This window comes from Akebia trifoliata, chromosome 3 (genome assembly GCF_017979445.1).
Source record: "Akebia trifoliata isolate Shusen 1 chromosome 3, ASM1797944v1, whole genome shotgun sequence".
NCBI lineage: Eukaryota > Viridiplantae > Streptophyta > Magnoliopsida > Ranunculales > Lardizabalaceae > Akebia > Akebia trifoliata.
In genome coordinates this window covers 34835291-34853763 of record NC_141377.1, presented here as the reverse complement: position 1 = coordinate 34853763, position 18473 = coordinate 34835291, and the positions used below count along the sequence as shown (strand labels likewise).

Below are 18473 nucleotides of genomic sequence, written 5' to 3'. Positions count from 1 at the left end.
GTCTATGTGTCGGATCAGGTTGATCTAGAACCAATCAACCTTGTTGGATTGGGTTTTTTTATCTTTATCTCAATATTAGGATCCAAACCCACTACAACAACAAATGGATTGGGTCTCCATTGAATAATCGAGAAATGGGTTACCTAAAACCAAACCGATAGGTTATCAAATTGGATATTTATCATGAATCCAAATCCTCGAGTCCGAAAGTTATGTCAGATTGGGTCCGAAAGAAATTGGAATTTGTTCTCTTTCTAGCAACTAACCTCTCTCGAGTAAGTTAGGCTTAGACCCATAGCTCAGTTGGTTTGACACATTGAACGCGGGTTCAACTCCAGCTTACCGATCAAAAAACTTCCGAGTAAGTTTTCGTGGATCAACCTGTATATATTTATAGCTCAATTAAACAACCCATGTAGTTGCAACCCAATTAAGCTAACAAAAGAACAATGCTGCATATAATACTGCTGCAAATGATACCACTATGATCAAACAACTCTCTACAATTAGATTGAATATTGTAGCGTGGACCTTCAGGTTGTCGGTTGTCCAGACATTCTCTTTTCAGACAAGATCCTCGCAGGCATCCTTTGAGAAGTTTGACTGCTCTTAAAGCCACCACCTGCTTTTCTTGGAACAGAACGCTGCATAATCCGGATGGGAATTCCACCGATATCAAAGTCTTCCTTCAAAGACTTGGTTAAAAACCTTATATCTGTATCCGAAAGTTGTTTCTTCCCACTTACAAAGGCTACGAATGTGGGTGGGCGGGCCTTGACTTGCGTGAAGTACTTGATCTTGGGTTGTGCTGATTGATCTTTCCAAGAATGCCTGCTCATAACCTGATGAACCAAAATAGAGAAACTATGTAGTTATACAATGTTTAGCATTTAAGAGATGAATTATACAAATTATACAAAAAAAACAAGCTCGTAGTGGCATGGTATTACAAGATTACCTTTATCAGCCAGCGGTTAAGACGGGCTGTTGACAACCTTAAACACCATTTTGCATATGTATCGACAACTTGATGCATGACAGCTATCCGTCCCCTTCCCTCTAATGCAGAAACAAATATAACTGGTATCCCTGTCACCTGTTGACGCTCATGTCAATTATGGGTTAGGATTGTGGCGAATGATAATAAGAAAAAAGACACAAAAGAATGCATCATCATGAGTTCAAACATACAACTACTCTTGTTCTATAAGGAAATTTACTTCATTTCTCGACCAACATAAAGAATCCAGGAAACCAAACCACTAAATGATTTTTCGATCCAGAGCAGATGTAGGTAAAAAATTGTATATAAGTAATTCTTTAAAAGCAACGATGGATCGCGATAAGGAGAAAACAAATCAACGTCACAGATATTAGAAATTGACAAACCTGAGGCAACACTGTTTGAATTTCTTCTGGAACAGCCTTAATGACCTTCTCATATAATTTGGAATTTTGTTTCCCCCGTAAAAGATCCATCTTGTTCACAATAACAACCAGACCTCGACCTTCTTCCACCGCTCGCCTTGCTATAACAACTTCAGCATGCTTCATACTACTTCTGGCTTTTGAAATCTATTGGACTCAAATAAACAGCAATATTTCAGTGAGCAAATAAATTAGACTACGGAGTACAAATATTTTAGATTGAAATAGTTAAAATTTCCATCTATCAAACCAAGTGTTATAATGCATACATAAACACTTATACATAGTATTTACACGTGCGCATGTATGTTTCATCCTCATACACTATGTTATTAAGTTGTCAAACACAATGCCAATTGTTTGATAGCTGTCTCTTTATTATTAACCTATTGAAATTATTTAGTTTTTGGACAACTCTATCTAACTTTTTATTTAGATTGTTAAGAGGAAAATATCAACATTAAGAACAAAAGAATGGTGCAAAGACACGCTAGATCACTAGTGGAGAAAACAAAAGAAATACAGAATCCAAGTCCCAATCAAAGACTCCCTTGTGAAGACAAAATCACCAATCGACATCTTCAAAACTCCTTCACAATCAAGGACCAATTTGAGCATGAAGTTCGCAGGAAAGTAGACCAACCCTCCGGTGTATGATAACATGTTCTTCAACTTTTATTTCCTCTATTTATTTTTCTTTTAAAAACATAAATTGTGTATAAAACAAATTATTAAAATGGTAACACATGTACAGACATGTCTGTTTCGGGCTTCTCAAAGGCACCATATCAAACACCTTGTATCTGTGTCAGACACAAATACCCATCCCCCATGTTGGTCAAGTTAAAAATGGCACGTGGCACATTCTTTCAGCCCATTGATCCCATGAACTTTTCCTCCATCCCATGCTGGACCTTTATACCAAAAAAAATCCTGATAGATGATTTCTAGCCATTGGATCTAAGCATTTTGACCTAACAATTTTTCCAGCACAACTTTAATGGGCCTGTGGGACCCATATGACATTCAGTCTATGGTTGGTTTCCGGAGAACCAAAAATCAGCTACTTCTAACCCAATCAACAAAGTGGATTAGAAGTTGAAACAATTTGAACCATCCATTTATAAAATGACAAACTCAAATGTCCCGGAGTCAAAGGTTAACATTTTTTTAAGATTATCTCTTCACCATGGAGATCATCCTTGCAAAAAATCAGCTCTTCCTAAAACTTCCACTCAAATCATAAGCGGAGTTCAATTTAATAAAAAATAGACGGTCCAGATTTTTCAACTTGTAATCCAAGTTTTGATAAGGCTAGAAATATTGCAATCAGCTAATTTTTGGTTCAAGGTGAGGAGATCACCCCCTGTAAACTTGTTGCTCGTTACTGGAATCAGATGTTTGCCACACCTCTTCTGCATCAAGCACCAAAGCAATGACATGAGCCCTCATAAGACTTTTTCTGGACTGCATGACACTCAAGGATGCTGGTCCTTTCTCCTGCTTCGTTCTTTGCAACCAACCTGCAGTGTCAACCTGAAAAATAAACCCCAATCCCATCATACAACATAGAAAGCAAATAGAGCTTTAAACAACATTTTCTGCTTCTCATGATTTTTAAATTAGACAAACCAAATCTTCAGTTAAAATTAAATTAATATGCATTAAGAAAATAAAATGTTTTTCCCTGGAAAAAATTGGAGTTCCATTGACGAGAATCTGATGGTTTTTTTTTTCTAGGTAAGCAAGGGTGTCAATAGTCAACATGAAAGTGGGTTCAATGAGATTTGAAGTGTTAACCTTGTAAGTTAACAAATGGGTATGATCTACTAATCAATTGAAATGAGACTATTCTCTTGACATGAATATTACGTCCTTTTGTCAACTATTGTATTTAAATAATAAATAACCAAATTGGTATTAGAAACTAGGAAAACCAACCAAACTCGTCTAATGCATTCCAAGGAAAAAAAAAATTATACTTCATATTGCAACAGAGAAGTTCACTCGAGCGGCAATGACAATGTAATATCTTATTGGACACAATATAAAGTCGGTCTATCCATGGAAGAAAATCCTACTAACATCAAGGAAAGTGAAGAAAGATAGCAGGGTTTTGATATGCCATAGGTTGACTAACGGTTTTGGGCGGGGATAATACATCAATCAATCAAAGGGTCCCACTTTGAAGCATACGTCAACAGTAACAAACAATGAAACCTTTCCTTCATTCTATTCCTAATATTGAAGCAGTTACATATATTTATAGGGGCATGGATATGGGAAGTCCCCCAATATTTTCCTTAAACAAATCAACTTCCTAATAATGAAAACAGAAACTCCCAACAACTTGAAACTCACAAATTCAAGGAACTGGATAATCTAGCAACTACTCTCTATGAAAGATATTCCAAAATAGGAACCACAACTACCAAAACAATAATTGTTCGGAGATTTAATAAGCACTCAATTTAAAATAGAAATCTATAATAATAAGACTCTAATTACTAAAATACAGTTGATGAAACATGGAACTCACTTATGATTTGTTTGAACAAAACTAAAACACTCCTACTAATACCCTTCTCGGAACTGATTGAACAACTCCACCAAGCTTTTAGTCATTCACTAGCTCCCTTTTGGTTTGGATGTGGTTTGGGTGTCGTTAAATACTTAAACCTGATCCTTAGTGATCAATTTATATCAATGATTTTGGCATGACCTGAGTTACATCATCAATGATCTAAAAAGGGGAAGGAAAAAAAAAAGAGTAAGAATAATGTGAATTCCAGGTGAAGACTACCACTATAAATGAAAGGTGAAATATAGAGCCCCACCTGAGATCCTATTTTGTCATTCAAATCACCCAAAAAATAATTTTCGTGAATTCTGAACTATGTGTAGTCCACCAATCCGCTTAAGCATATTCTCAATTGTGCAGGAAGAAAGCATTTTGTAACAGATCAGACGCTATAGTATTTGTACCAGAAAGTGTGCTTGTAAATGCAAAGCTCAAACAAAATATACAGGTGACCACTACTCTGCACTACAGGAAATAAACCCACGGGACCTACTACAAAGCAATGCATATAAAGACTAGCCCACATGGTTTCTTGAAGCAAGGATTGCACCTAACTTGACAATGACCACAAATAAGTAATATTTTGTTAGTTTTTTTGTTATAATATTTTTTTGTAAGACAATAAAGAAATGCTGTGTCACTAGACTTTCAAAATACACAACCATTTAGCAGAATCTGATATATTTTTTTAAATGCAAATACCAGGGTTAAAAAAAAATATTTTCAAAATTCAAAAAAACCAGAGAGCATAAGAAAGCTGGTATTTACCAAATATACGGTTCGCCCTTGAAATTGGAACTGAGCTCTAATTGAATCTCTTGTCAACCCGGCTTCTGGGCCAACCAGAACACGTTCTTCTTGTAATAATGCATTGAGTAGAGTAGACTTTCCGACATTGGGCCGCCCTACAATTGCTAACTGCAAAGGTAATTTGGACTCCTCAACCTCAACGGAGTTATTGCTCTGACAAGTTTTGTCTGAGACAGAAAAGGGATAAGAGTTTAAGGATCCAAGGATGCAAGCAGAAACATCTAGATTTATACAAAAGCATGTCCAAGAAAATCAAGCAATGTAAAAGAATGGATAGGGCTAACTTCATCTCAAAATTGTTTAAAAGTAGCATTTGGTGTGGGGAGGTTTCTTTCATGGAGAGATTTCCACTTTTTTTTTGTTATCCACAAAGAAAGGGTCGCCAGTGTTAGCTTTTTTGAATCAAGGAGGAGGAGGGATAAGTTGGGATCTTGGTTTCAAAAGAAACATTAATGACTGGGAGTTAGAGGGAGTAGTTCTATTGTTGCACGGTTTGGAGGGTGTGCGGTTTGCTAACGAGGCAGGAGATGCGAGATGTTGGGTAGGTAATCATTCAGGGGTGTTTTCGGTTAGGTCATTCTATAAGTCTTTGGCGGGGGATTACTCTTTCTTCCCAAAGAAAGGGGTGTGGAGACAGAATATTCCTTCAAAAGTGGCATTTTTTGTTTGGTGTGCAACATTGAGGAAGACATTGACTATGGATAATTTGATGAGACGTGGCGTGCATGGACCGAATGCTTGTTTGATGTGCTTAGAGAATGAGGAATTAATTGACCACCTACTGCTTCACCGTCCTTTTGCAAGAAGCATTTCGAACTCTTTCTTGGTTAGATTTGGATTGCAAGGATGTTTTCCAGCGACCGCCTTGTCTTTGTTCCATGCTTGGTGGGAGTGGGGTATTGCTTTTGTAGATGGTAAGAAAGTGCTTCGGAGCTTGGCACCGTTCACTATTTGTTGGACTATTTGGAAGGAACGGAATAGTAGATGTTTTGAGGATAAAGGTAGCAATGTCACAGCAGTGAGCTTATCGACCCTTGCTTGTATTTTCTTTTGGTGCAAGGTGTTTAAGGAATTTAGGAGAGTGTTTTTCGATGATTTAGTGGCAAGATGGGATTGGGTCTGTTCTATTCCCTTCTTGTGATTCTATTTTTCTATTTTGTATTTTGTAAACTCTAGTTGGTCTTCTCGATCACTTTATCAATAAATTTCGTTACCGATCAAAAAAAAAGTAGCATTTGCTGATTCCTACAATATGTATCTTAGATTGTACATCGTATCAATCAATGTCCCCAAGTACTGCCTTAGGTATCAAAAACTAAAATTAGTTAACTAAAAACAAGGGAACTTTTTTGATAAATAAGTGGGTTAGTGGTCATTAATTAATAAGGGAAGGCAATTTTGAACCCAGTTTATGGTATCAACAGTCACAGATTTTAACAAACATAGCAAGCTGGAACCTTCAAGGAAACAATAATTATTATTCAATCCATTACGGGACACAAACCCCTGCACATATTCCTGTAGCACAGAACATAAGAAATGGAATAATACGAACATAAACATTTACAACCATTGAAGACTTAGTAATTGTGTTTGGCAGGTGTAGAATGTAAGCAATGAGCCTACAACGAAACAGGGTAAAGGCGGAATTCTATGATTTTGCAGAAAAAGATTACCCAACTCGTTTCAAAACCAGAATCAGTTATTGTAGATTCCCACCGGATCTTTTTGTATATCGGAATAATCCTCCTAAATATACAAACTAAAGCTTAAACTACATTATCTGAATTCCTAGCTTTTTTATAACTCTGAATGATCGATCAAATCTTGGTTTTGTTAATGATGTTTAATCCTCCACAGCTTGTTGTTTATGTCTCTCTTTGGATCAGCTCTTCTCAACTTTAATCAGGATTTAGACAATGTGTTTTTCATTATCCTGACCATCCTTCACAGAGTGATTATTCAGTCTTGCTCAAAAACTGAAATAATATTAGTAAATGAACAATTCTCATTAGCCAGCAATCCTTACCATCCCCCACTCCTTTTCTTTTATAGAAGAACAATTGTTGCTCTTTTACTAAAACTGAAACTGATAACCGGTTTCCTGATAGGAAACCAATGTCAGATCTAGTTGGAGTGAACTAAAGCATTGGATATCACCTCCTAATTGGACTCCTAATTTGTTGATAATTAAGTCAAAAAAAAAAAAAAAAATGGGCCCCATCAAAGCGTGGCCATCCAACAGTTGGAGTCCCTAATTTTTAGGGATTTGTTTTAACATTTAAAACATATTAAGGGCTCGTATAGTTTGGACGTCCCAATCAATAGGTGAGCAACCATTTCTAGCCTAAAATTTAAGGATAAGTCAAGCAATGGGTCCAGCACTGTCTAAAAGGTTCCAATTAGGTGAGCAGCTCTTACTCTACTAATTTTAGGGATTTGCAGTTGGACTACACTCTATTTAGGATAAATCATAAAAGGTAACTTTCTCCAACATGAATACCAATACAGATTACTCTGGGATTTTTTTATTTTTTTTTATTTTGATAGGTAGATTACTCTGGGGTATCTCATCTTAGGCTTCCCTAAACCAATTAATTGACCATGATTAATTGGTTCTGGAATTGCAAGTGATGTGAGATATCCATATTGAAACTGAACCCCCGGAATATGATATATAACGAAACCAATCCCTTCCAGAAACATCTGATCAGTTAGTTCCTTACATAATACAATACCCAATATAGGCCTTTAAGATTGTGATGATTTGATCTACCATCTAACCCATAGCTTGGACTTATCATTGGGGCTCTCGGACTATAAAATATTTTGAGATCATTTCTCAATCTTGGATATTCTCACATTTACATGGCATGGATTCCTTATTGGACACAAGCCAATACCCAAGCAGATCGTTGATTACCCAATGTACGTCATTTCATGGATCAACCTTCTGGGACCCACTTAAGTACAATCAAAGTAGCCACATAGCTACTTAGCAACTTGCAAGAGCCTCACAACTAAGGATCTATTGATTTGTCCATTGGTAAGAAATTCTTTAACTGATAATAAGTTTCGGTATGAGACTTCTCATGCTCAACCAGTCAATGGACACTTGAGCATCCATGTGTTGAAAGTGCAGTCCCCACTACGGTAGCTCGAGAATCAACTGCTTCCTATATAATAAGAATATCTAACACTAACAGTCGTATAAACTATAAGCAAAGCCTCCATCATCCATTCCGGGTCAACAAGAAGTTAATCACTTAGCCAACCTACATTTTAACCTGAGGACTTTTATGGTACATCATACCACATTGATCATTGCATGATCAACGGAAACAGATCATATGATGTAGGACATCTACAGTTCTAAGTAGTTTTCTAATTCTGTTAGATTTCTATTTATATTTCTATTTCTATTTCTAGTAGGATTTCTATTTCTACTTCTAGTAGGATTTCTATTTCATAGTTATGTTAGGAGTACAATTCCTTGTTAGTTTCTAATTTATTTTTATTATTTAGACTATAATTAGAAGTACTTAGAAGTCTCCAATTTGAGTTCTAATAGGATTAGAAAATTTGTATTATGTTATAGATAGGTTAGGAATATTAATTTTTAGTATTTTAGTAGGATTACAAGTTGTTATGATAGAGTTATCTATATAAGGAGCTTCAAATCCGAAAATTAATAATCAATCAACAATCAATACAATTATCTTTTCTCTTTTAATTACTTTTTTTAACTTTATACCTTATTTTCTTTCAAGTTATTACTTGTTTATTAATTAAATCTATTGATTCAAATTGATTTTGAGTGTTCCATTGAATATGATCTATCGAATCTATTGATTCACACGCTTCCGCTACGTCATCATATACCCAAACATCATATGCATGAAATAAATGATCATATCATTTATTTAAATGGTATTAATCTCATGGTTACAAAAATCTCATTCTTATAAACAAATAAACAACCGTACAAATACAAAAATGACTTAGCCAGGGCACTAATTCTAACACAAATACCACTGAACCATAATGGTATAAGATGTATGGAATCACATTGAAATTTGAAAGTGCTGGTTAGTTTTGGTCAATGTGAATGTGTGGGAAACAACATTTAAAATTTCTTCTCGAGGCAATTCCTCGGTTAAGAGAAAATTTGAGGCTATCTAGACCAAGGCAATCCAAACAATCAATGTTTCATAACCAACGCTTCATTTCGGTCTCAGCCGAGATGGTACAAAACTTTCAACCATGGGTAAAACCATGTGAAGTGGTTTCCAAAGGTTAAATAGAGGTTAAATGCATCAAAAATTATAACATTGGACTTCAAAATATAAGTTGCACATGAAACCAAGGTTAGAGGTTTCCAAGCCTTGCCCCATTGGGTTGATTGTATTATTGGTTTCTTTAAGTTTTAAATGGTGCCAACAAGAGCATTAATGAGGACCATCATCCTTTGTCTTGAGAATTACTAGTTATCTAAGTGCATTTGAAAAAGTAGAGTTTCTTATTTTGATTTGATTATAACTAGGAAGCTTGGGAATATAGAAGTTCATAGTTTATAATGTGAATGCACCACCGACAATTTTCAAAGATTTAATAGTTGAATGAGAAGATATTTTAGAGTTTTAAACCCTTGAGTGATTCCCCTTACGAGCTCATATGATTCCAATTCCTATTCCCTAATGGATTCGATCCTACCAGCTTGCACCAATTTTGATATCAGACCAAACATTCTAGATGAGCATTTTGACTCAAACCATGTTCCTTTTTCATCATCCATTGTATCATTATCACGTTGTCATCATTGCCATAAATACCCACCATCAACATCCTTTAATCACCATTGCTGTCCCACTTTGTCACTAAGTCAATCATCATGTTGTCGCAATCATTCTATCGAATTGCCACCCCACCATCACAATTCATACATGCCAACTACAACACCCATCCTTGTTGCAAACCATTACAGCAATACTTTCTTATAGCCACCAACACCCAAATTCCATTGAAACTCATCCACCATCGTTGAACAACTAGGAATCCACCATTGGGAGAAAATGAAGGGGAAAGGAGCTTCCCACAAGGTGTTAGATTGCATGAAGAATTGTCAATTTTGTTATTGATTCCACCAACACCAGTCCTTATTGCCCCAAATCTTTGGGATAAAGCTTTAATGACAATGAGGTAGAAAAATTGAAAGATTTAGGTGGATTTAGGATTGAAAATGGTATCATCAACCATTACACTGGAGCAAAAATATTCAGAATTTGTTTATTGAGTTATTAATCCAATGCATTGATGTCACCTGCTATAAGGACAATCTTGGATTAGAACGAGAGAAGTTGTATATGATCCCGATAAACATGATTAAACTTTTTGGAACAAGAGAAGTTGTTTATGATCCCGACAAACATTCTAACACTTTTTGAAAAGAAATTCTAGTGTTATGCATTTTAGGAGTTCCACTTGCATCTACTATTGAGAAGCTAACTAAGGATGAAGAAAATGTAGATTCTCGTCCAATTGAAACTTCAGCTGTAAATGAAAAATATCGAGTTTTAGATTGTCCAAGTTCCTATGAATGATGAAGATCATGAAAAAGTGTCAACCTCAGGTTCTCTACAGGATATACATGGTGATATGTCAGGAGGACTTAGTCAACCGATAATTGTTAAGTGGTTGGAATCAAAGCTAAGTTAATGATCGGAAAGGAAACATCAATGCATCAGCTAGGGAAACATCGAAAGTTTAGTGACCACCATTTATTCATGAAGATGTGACACCAGAATTCAAGGACAGTACATGGTTTAAAATCTCATTTCGGTCTCCTCAAAAACCGAAACGAAACCAAAACATTATCGAAATAATCCAAAACATTCACAGTAAATCACCAAAATTTCATTTTTAGCAAATAAATACATAAAATGATATTTAAAGGGCTATGTCATCAGTTTGAATGCATGGAGTTGTCTAAAATATTTTTGCAAAATATTGAGGAATTAGTCTTCTCTGGTCAAGGACATGCCATCAACTTGAAAAAGAGAAGTCTTCAAGAGGAGACTGAGGTCAAGGGATCTGTGATCAGTTCAAAGACATGGAAGGACTGGTCTATTGCAAAGAATACTAAGGTCAAGGGTGTGTCCTAAAACAAAAGGTCTTTAAAAGGAAACCAAGGTCATCACAAAAGGTTTTTAAGAGGAGACTAAGGTCATGGGGTATTTAATAAGTCTGAAAAACATAGGGACTTTTCAAATAATAATCAAAGAATTGGGGGGGTGGCTTGTGTGTTCCTTACAAACAAACCCTTTTAAGGAATCGAGCCTACTCTGTTGAGGTGCAACAAGAAAGCAAGAAGGCGGAGAATCGTGAACCAACCTCTGCAAATTGAGATCTCCACCTCCAATCCAACTCCACTTGAGGGTCAAGGTCCCGTTGAGTTCTTACTCTTCCAACGAGACTTTGATTTATTTCATACCATAAAAAAAGTTCGAAATTCCTCCAGTCAACATAGTTAACATAATAATAATCTTCTATTCGCATAAATGATAAAACGGGCCTTTTGCCCCGATGTTTCAAACCACTCCCTTCCTTTTTTTTTTCTGACTTTTTTTATAAATTCATTGAAAAAGTTCTATTTACTCTATGAGTAATCCCCCCGTTTTTTGTTTTGCTTGCCCACTATTTCTTTTTCTTATTTATATTTTATATTATAAATCTAAACAAATATATTATAAATCTAAACAAAGAGGTTCTGATAACCCTAGAAAAAAAAAATCTAAAAAAATCAATAATTCACCTATCCGCTAGCTCAAGAAAGCAGTGGCTGACCTTAGCTTAGCCAGATAGGCAAAAGGACTTCCTATGTGTGAGGCTACTTTGAGATCTTAAGCGAGAAGCGAACTCGATGCTTCTGTCTCTGCCCCCTGGTACTTCATTCATTCTGATTCTGTGTAGTCAGCATCCGTGGTTTGCAGGGTGGGTGGGAAAGCTGCCACTCATTCTGGAATAAAGGCAGCAGCAGCTTAGGCTATTGGTACGGACGGATCGGTAGGGCAGGAAACATTGCAAAGCCAGTTGGTATACATTCAATGAAAGCCTTTTCCTTAAAGTCCAATCCTCGACCTACTAGCTCGGCACAAGTGCATCTCTCTCTCTCTCTCTCTGAGTGTGAGATAAAAACAACCTATTCTCTTTGAGTTTTAGTTTGTTTCGATTTATTTCAGTTTGTTTTGTTTCGGCCAAAACATTACGATATAACATGAGAAATTGGATGAACAAATTATTCTTGGTTGTTTCGTCTCGGGAAGTTGAAAATCCAAAACGTTTTGTACAAAACACTATGAAACAAGACAAAATTTTAAACCATGGGACCATAAACAGCATTGACAACTCTAGAAGACAGCAACATACCTAATTATGGTTTTGTCAAGGTCGTTTAAACACCTTTAATCTCGTTTTTGGTTTGATTGATCATTGAAGGTAGTATCGATCGTGATAAAGTTTCTACTTCCTTTTGGGTGTTACCAATTTACTGATTGAAGACAAATCAATACTCTTGTACCTCTTTTGTTGTAAAGTTATATTGCAATATACCTGAACATTAAAGAAATCCAAGAAAAGTCATCACACTACTTACAACAGTAACATGTAAACATGTAAAGGTCAGATAAGAATAAAATATGTCTAATCATGCAAGACGAAACCTAAAAGCTATAAGGCATTTTTTTTAACCAGTAAACCTGTTTTTAATGAGATCAGTAACTCGGCGATGGCAGGAATTGAAACCAAGTCTATCGTATCATTACCCATAAAAGCTATGAGACATAGGTCTTACCATTTAATGCATGGAGCATATAGTCCTCAAGTAGAGGCCGAAGACCTTCGTAAAGTTCAGCCATACCCAATCCAGTTTCAGCAGATATTGCAATTGAATCCCCATATCCTAGTTTATGGGCTTCCCCCGCAGATGCAATAAGAGAACCACTTTGATCATCAAGTGATTCACACTTATTCATCACCAGAATAATATTGATTCCAGGTGCATGCTTGCGCAACCACTTTCCAACCTCCAAATCCATAGGTTGCAGTCCATCTCTAGCGACAAAAGTAGAAACAGATATCCAAATTAGTTACAAACAGACAGAAAGGAAAACAAAAAAAACAAAAAAACAAGACTTATAGTGAAACATTTGTATTTTCATTGGATGAAATAAACACAGTAAACAAAATTTCAAAGCCACAATGAAGAATTGTGCATGAAACCAACCTCACATCTATCAAGAAGATTGCAAATTGAGACCTTGCTAGTACATTCCCAGTCATGTCTGCGGTTCTATCAAGAATACTTCCCGAAGTTGCCGCCGTTTCTAAGCCAGCTGAGTCCAATACCTTAAACCGCAAATCCCCCAATTTGGCAATGCCTTCTCGCATGTCCCGAGTAACATGGTCACCTGGCGTGTTGTATACAAGAGCTTCTCTCCTCCGAATAAGACTACATGAGCAAAAAACAGACCTTTACTATAATAAAAATAAATCCCCGAGCAATTGTGGTATTATGTTTGATCATAGCCATACCAATAAAACAGACTAATGTCAAAAATTCACCGGTTAAACAGTGCCGACTTGCCCACATTTGGACGTCCAACAAGAATTACTGTTGGAAGCAGATCCACGTCAATTTTGCTGAAGTCCACTACTGATTTTTTGCGAGCACCTTTGACTTTTGGTTCATTAGTACTAGTAATGTCGGCATACGCAACTACAGATTTCGTGAGACTGGCACTTGAATTGTTGCATGGATAAGGGTTTAATGATGCATCTTCTACAACAATATGATTCCTACTTAATACCCGCAAATCTGTATCTGCATCGGCTAATCCACAAACTCCAAGAGAAAATGAAAATCTCCATGGATATGAGATCGAACCGAAGCTCACCGGCTGGCCGGGGAGAAAGAGGGATGGCTCCAATAATGATCCTGAGAAGCATTAAAAATAAAACGCTCTTTAGAAATCAGAACAGCATAATATACAATTAACACGTAAGTTAAGCAGCTCTTGTATCCCTTATCAGATGGAATTGAAGTCGAAACATCACCATTATATGACAAGAAGGAATTCATAGGATCTCTTGAATGCCAAAATCTTCTTGGATTGTTTATGTGGTTAGATGACCTGTGGCTTAGGAAACCAGAACCATAGTACCTTCTCACCAAAAGAGCTCGAACCCAGGACTGAGCCATCCCAGGATGATCACACCACCACTACTACGAACGAAATGGCTCAATTTCCCTGATGATATTAGGAAATCTAAGTTCAATACGTGTATGTTGCAACCAAAACATCTGCCAGTCTGCAAATGAAGCTTAATAAGATTCCAATACAAAAGCAACTACAATACAACACATTAACAGAACTCTAGACCTAGGATTCCTAATTGTTAGAATTCTGCAGATTCTGTAGAACAGAATCTGTTTATCTGTTTGTGCAACAGTATGACAGCCCCTAGGGCTGTTTCTATTATGTGCGACAGCCCCTAGGGCTTCTATTATGTGCGGCAGCCCTATGGGCCTCCCTTTTTTGGGGTCTTGCGTGTGTAATGGGATATATGGGGTGCGTCCCACATATTTTACTGTTTTAATTATTTGTTAATATATAAAGAGACAAACCCTACAAGAAAAGTAGTGTTCAGCTATCTCTTTCTCTTTCTCCCCTTCTTCTTCTCTTCTATTTGCCCTAGGCTGATTTGATGTTCTACTCTAATAGAAAACCAAAATCCGTTACACAATTAGTTACAAACGCTCTTTGAAAAGGGGTTAAAAGAGGAAAGTTAGTAGAATTGGAGGAATATAATTATTAAAAAAAGGTAAGGGTGAGAAGAAAGACAAAAAAGTTGAAGGGTTGAAAAGGAAAGTTAATAAATTGAGTAGGGTGGATCCCAGGAAACTGTAGTTGAATGGGCCGTTTATCCCCACAAAACTGTAACAACGTGGGCCCTATAGTTATATTTTATTATATAGATGTATGCAAATATAATAACAATGAATGGGGTATGGAAGTGCAAAAATTGCAAGCAAATTCCCTTCTACTCAGATGATCCCACTACACAACATCCCAAGGGTTCAAAAAAAAAAAAAATTGATAAAAAAGAAGCATGCAATTATGTATTACAGTGGGGGCAAAAAAAAAAAATGAATTGCTAAGTGTATTTTCAATCTTACATAAATAATAAACATGAAAACAATCATGGCTTCAAGCCCAACTTACCCATCCATATATATATTCAATATCTTTAAATAACAAACCCATTTTAAAAATACAATGAAAAAGTTCATCTTTTTAAATAAAAAATATATAAAGAAAAACGTCAAATAAGAAAAGAAAAAATAAAAATAAAAATAAAATTGTGGTGGTCCAATTGGATTGATTTTTTAATTGAAAACTCCATTCAGAAAAATAAGAAAATATAAAAACCGAAACCAAACCCAATTTGAAAATACGAAAAGACAATGAATTTAGAATCAAAGAATTTACAGCCAAGAAGGATAACACATCAAATAATGCTATTGGAAATACATTCAGTTAAATGGAGTATTCCCTGCTACACAATTTGAATGGAGTCTTCTCGATCCAACTATAAATGGAGTCTTTTTGTTCAGAGTGCATGGAACCAGACTTGCAATAGAAAACCCCAAACCTTTACTCTTCTTATAAACCCTAAATTAAATTTCTTAAAAACCCCAAACCAAACCCTTTCTCTCTTTCCCGCATCTCAGCCAAGGACAATGGGGTTTTCGTTTTCAAAGTTGATTCACGAAGAGAGTTATAAAATAAAGTTGATTCAACCTATGAACAAAATACAAATGGAGAACCAACCAAAATTACACAAATACACGAAGAGGGGGAGAGAGAGACGACTTCACTTACTCAACGCCTGAGAAGGAGTGGGTTCGTGAGATGTGCGGTGATGGAGGTAGAGAGAGGGTTGTGCACTGCGTGAGACATGGGCGGGAGATGAAAAATGTGTCCTAAAGATTCGTGTTGAGAATTGAGATTAAATCTCAGCCCAACTTATGTGGGGATGAAGGAATTCTCAGCCCTGTTTACGTTGGGATACACTGTTTTTATTTTGACTCGTGCTGGAGTGACCACAAGATTGTATCTCATATCGCCCATTTTGACGTGAAAGTGGATATGAACCATGGATACTTTTTAATTCAAATCTCAAGGAAAACATTTGTGATTCCTATCTACTTTCATGTCTGGGAGTACGATGTGAGATCCAATCTTAAGTTACTTTAGCATTATTCTTTTCTTTTAGAATAATACTGAAGTGATCCCGAGATAGTACCTCATAGCATACATCCTGACTTGAAAGTGTATAAGAACCATTAATGTGTTTTTGGCTAAGCATCTGTGGTTCCTAAGTACTTTCACGTTAAAATGTGCGAAATTAGATAGAAGCTTGGGGTCACTGCAGCATTATTTTCACACATAAAATTTTTTTTTTTTTTTGCTAAGCATATATAGTTTCTACATATTTTCACGTCAAGATGTGTGATACGAGGTTCGATTTTGAGGTCACTTCAGCATTATTCTTTCTATAATATCCAAATTATCCCTTTCTCATCTTCTTCACATACATCAATTTTCAATTGTGATTGTAATTATTACCGATTTTTCGTTGTGAATGACAAATGGATAATAATATACACCTAATTTTAAACGTGTATGTATTTTTATTTTATTTCAATGAGTTGCAAAAGAAAAGAAATGATACTAAGCAAACTTGGAATTTTTCGATTTTTTTTTTAGATTTAGTTGTAACATATTTGATCGTGTTCGTTTCCTAACTATAATATATGCGTTTTGGGTATTTCGAAATGATTTATCCAATGCCCAGCTCGAGAAAAAATCTAAAATCCAAATCACATTTGCAGCACTAAGATCATCAATTTTTCATTGTGAGGTCAACATTTTTATTATTAAAATCAACATTCTTTTTATTATTATTGAAATCAATATTTTTTGTATCATTGAGTCCAACAAGTGGAATTGTCCATATAGAAACTTCTAATTGTTGTGATTAAAATTTTCAATTTTCAACCTTGATCTCGACACTACAAATGTGATTCAGTTTTTTCCATTTTTTGACATTTACACTGGATCATGGTTTCAAAACTCGTCTGAGAAGTATCTCTCGAGTCATTTCGATATTACCCAACGACCAACGAGACAGACGGGACAAGTATATGTATTGTACAAGATTTAAAATCTATATTCAATTTTCTCATTCTTGAACAAGACATTTGAAATGTATCAGAAAACTCGTCCAAGATGACTAGGTCTTGTTCACGAACAAAATGAGACGTCAAAACGAGTTTTACAACCATGCACTGGATAGATCTTCTTAGAATACCCAAAATGTTGTAGTTACAAAATGAACAATCAGATCAAACATTATAGTTAAATCCTATAAAAATTTAGATTTTCAATTTTCTTTATCATCATCTTTTACTATAAATCCTTAAAGCAAATCACAAAAGTACTTTTAAATGTTCAAGATAAGGAATATATCGTTCTTCATTCATCATAAAAAAAATCATCGAAAATGATCACAATCCCGTTGAAAAACCCGAGTATGTGAAGAATATGAGAAAATGACAATTTGGATATTCTTATAAAAAATCATAAGAATATATTGCCCAAAAGTCAAGGATTATTTAGAAAGAATTCCCTTCCATTCAGTCTATTAAGCAATTTTCCCAATAATCTTGTATGATACAATGCAAATAAATAATAATTTTATCTATAAAATTGTCAAAGAAAAGTAAAACAATGTCCTAAGAAATATATAATATATAATATATTATAATGATGTTCCCTTCACATGGTGCACCCAAAACGAAGCTTAGGGTTTTATTTTTTATATGGGGAAATTACTTAAAATACCATGTGTGAGATTTTTTTTATTTTCTTAATAGTCCATAACTTTTAGGGGCAACTTTGATAGTCCATTTAGTAAACATTTTTTTTTTTTCTCATCTTCTTTGTATACTTAGGTTTTCAAATGGCAATTGCAACCATTCTGGACAATTTTTTTACCATTAATGACAAATGGATAATGATATACTCTTAATGTTGAACATATTTATTTCGACGATTAAAAAAAAAAATTGAAAAACACAACAACGAAGTTGGGATTGTATAATTTTTTAATATTATTTGTTCGAGTGTCCATTATGTTTATATGCATTTTTAGGTATTTTAAGAATATTTTTTCCAGCACTGTAGACTAGAAAAAAAAATTACATTCAAAGTGTTAAGTTCACCCCTTTTTATTATCGAGTTCAACATTTTTTAACATTTTCAAATTAAAGCTAGTGCGACGGATTATCCATCATTGTAGTTGATATATCAATCACAATGGCTAGTATTAAAAAAATGACATATTTGACAATAGGATCAATTACGACATATATATCAGATATAGCACTGCAATTTATTTGAAATCAAAATTTTTTAAAATTGTTGAACTTGATGATAAATGTTGAGCTCGACACTATAAATGCAATTATGATTTTTGTTTTTTTTTTTGTTTTTGTTTTTGTTTTTGTTTTTGTTTTCATTGTCCGTATTTT

At 35.1% G+C, this 18473-nt stretch overlaps 1 protein-coding gene across 3 annotated transcripts; it reads right to left on the bottom strand.

Moving 5' to 3' along the window:
- Positions 1 to 366: 366 nt before the first annotated feature.
- Positions 367 to 15967, bottom strand: LOC147406568 (GTP-binding protein). 3 transcript variants are annotated; one of them, XM_086434659.1, is made up of 10 exons: positions 15760 to 15967; positions 13905 to 14185; positions 13439 to 13812; positions 13101 to 13325; positions 12669 to 12928; positions 4778 to 4986; positions 2839 to 2964; positions 1390 to 1575; positions 959 to 1096; positions 367 to 842 (listed from the first exon to the last, which is right to left on the bottom strand). In XM_086434659.1, the coding sequence occupies exons 2-10, from the start codon at positions 14073 to 14075 to the stop codon at positions 534 to 536; spliced, it is 1998 nt and encodes a 665-aa protein (XP_086290785.1). In that variant the 5' UTR covers positions 14076 to 14185; positions 15760 to 15967; the 3' UTR covers positions 367 to 533. The 3 variants fall into 3 exon arrangements, with proteins under 3 accessions (XP_086290785.1, XP_086290786.1, XP_086290787.1); XM_086434660.1 differs by having other exon boundaries at positions 13905 to 14124; XM_086434661.1 differs by having other exon boundaries at positions 13439 to 13811; positions 13931 to 14185; positions 15760 to 15966.
- Positions 15968 to 18473: the final 2506 nt, after the last annotated feature.

What these genes read in the sequence shown, in the direction of transcription:
- LOC147406568 (XM_086434659.1), bottom strand. Translation starts at nt 14,075, where the DNA reads ATGGCTCAGTCCTGGGTTCGAGCTCTTTTGGTGAGAAGGTACTATGGT. An exon ending in TATGCTCCATGCATTAAATG is followed by an intron (nt 4,987 to 12,668) that starts GTAAGACCTATG and finishes TTTCTGTCTCAG; the next exon opens with ACAAAACTTGTCAGAGCAAT. An exon ending in TGGTGCTTGATGCAGAAGAG is followed by an intron (nt 1,576 to 2,838) that starts GTGTGGCAAACA and finishes TGAGTCCAATAG; the next exon opens with ATTTCAAAAGCCAGAAGTAG.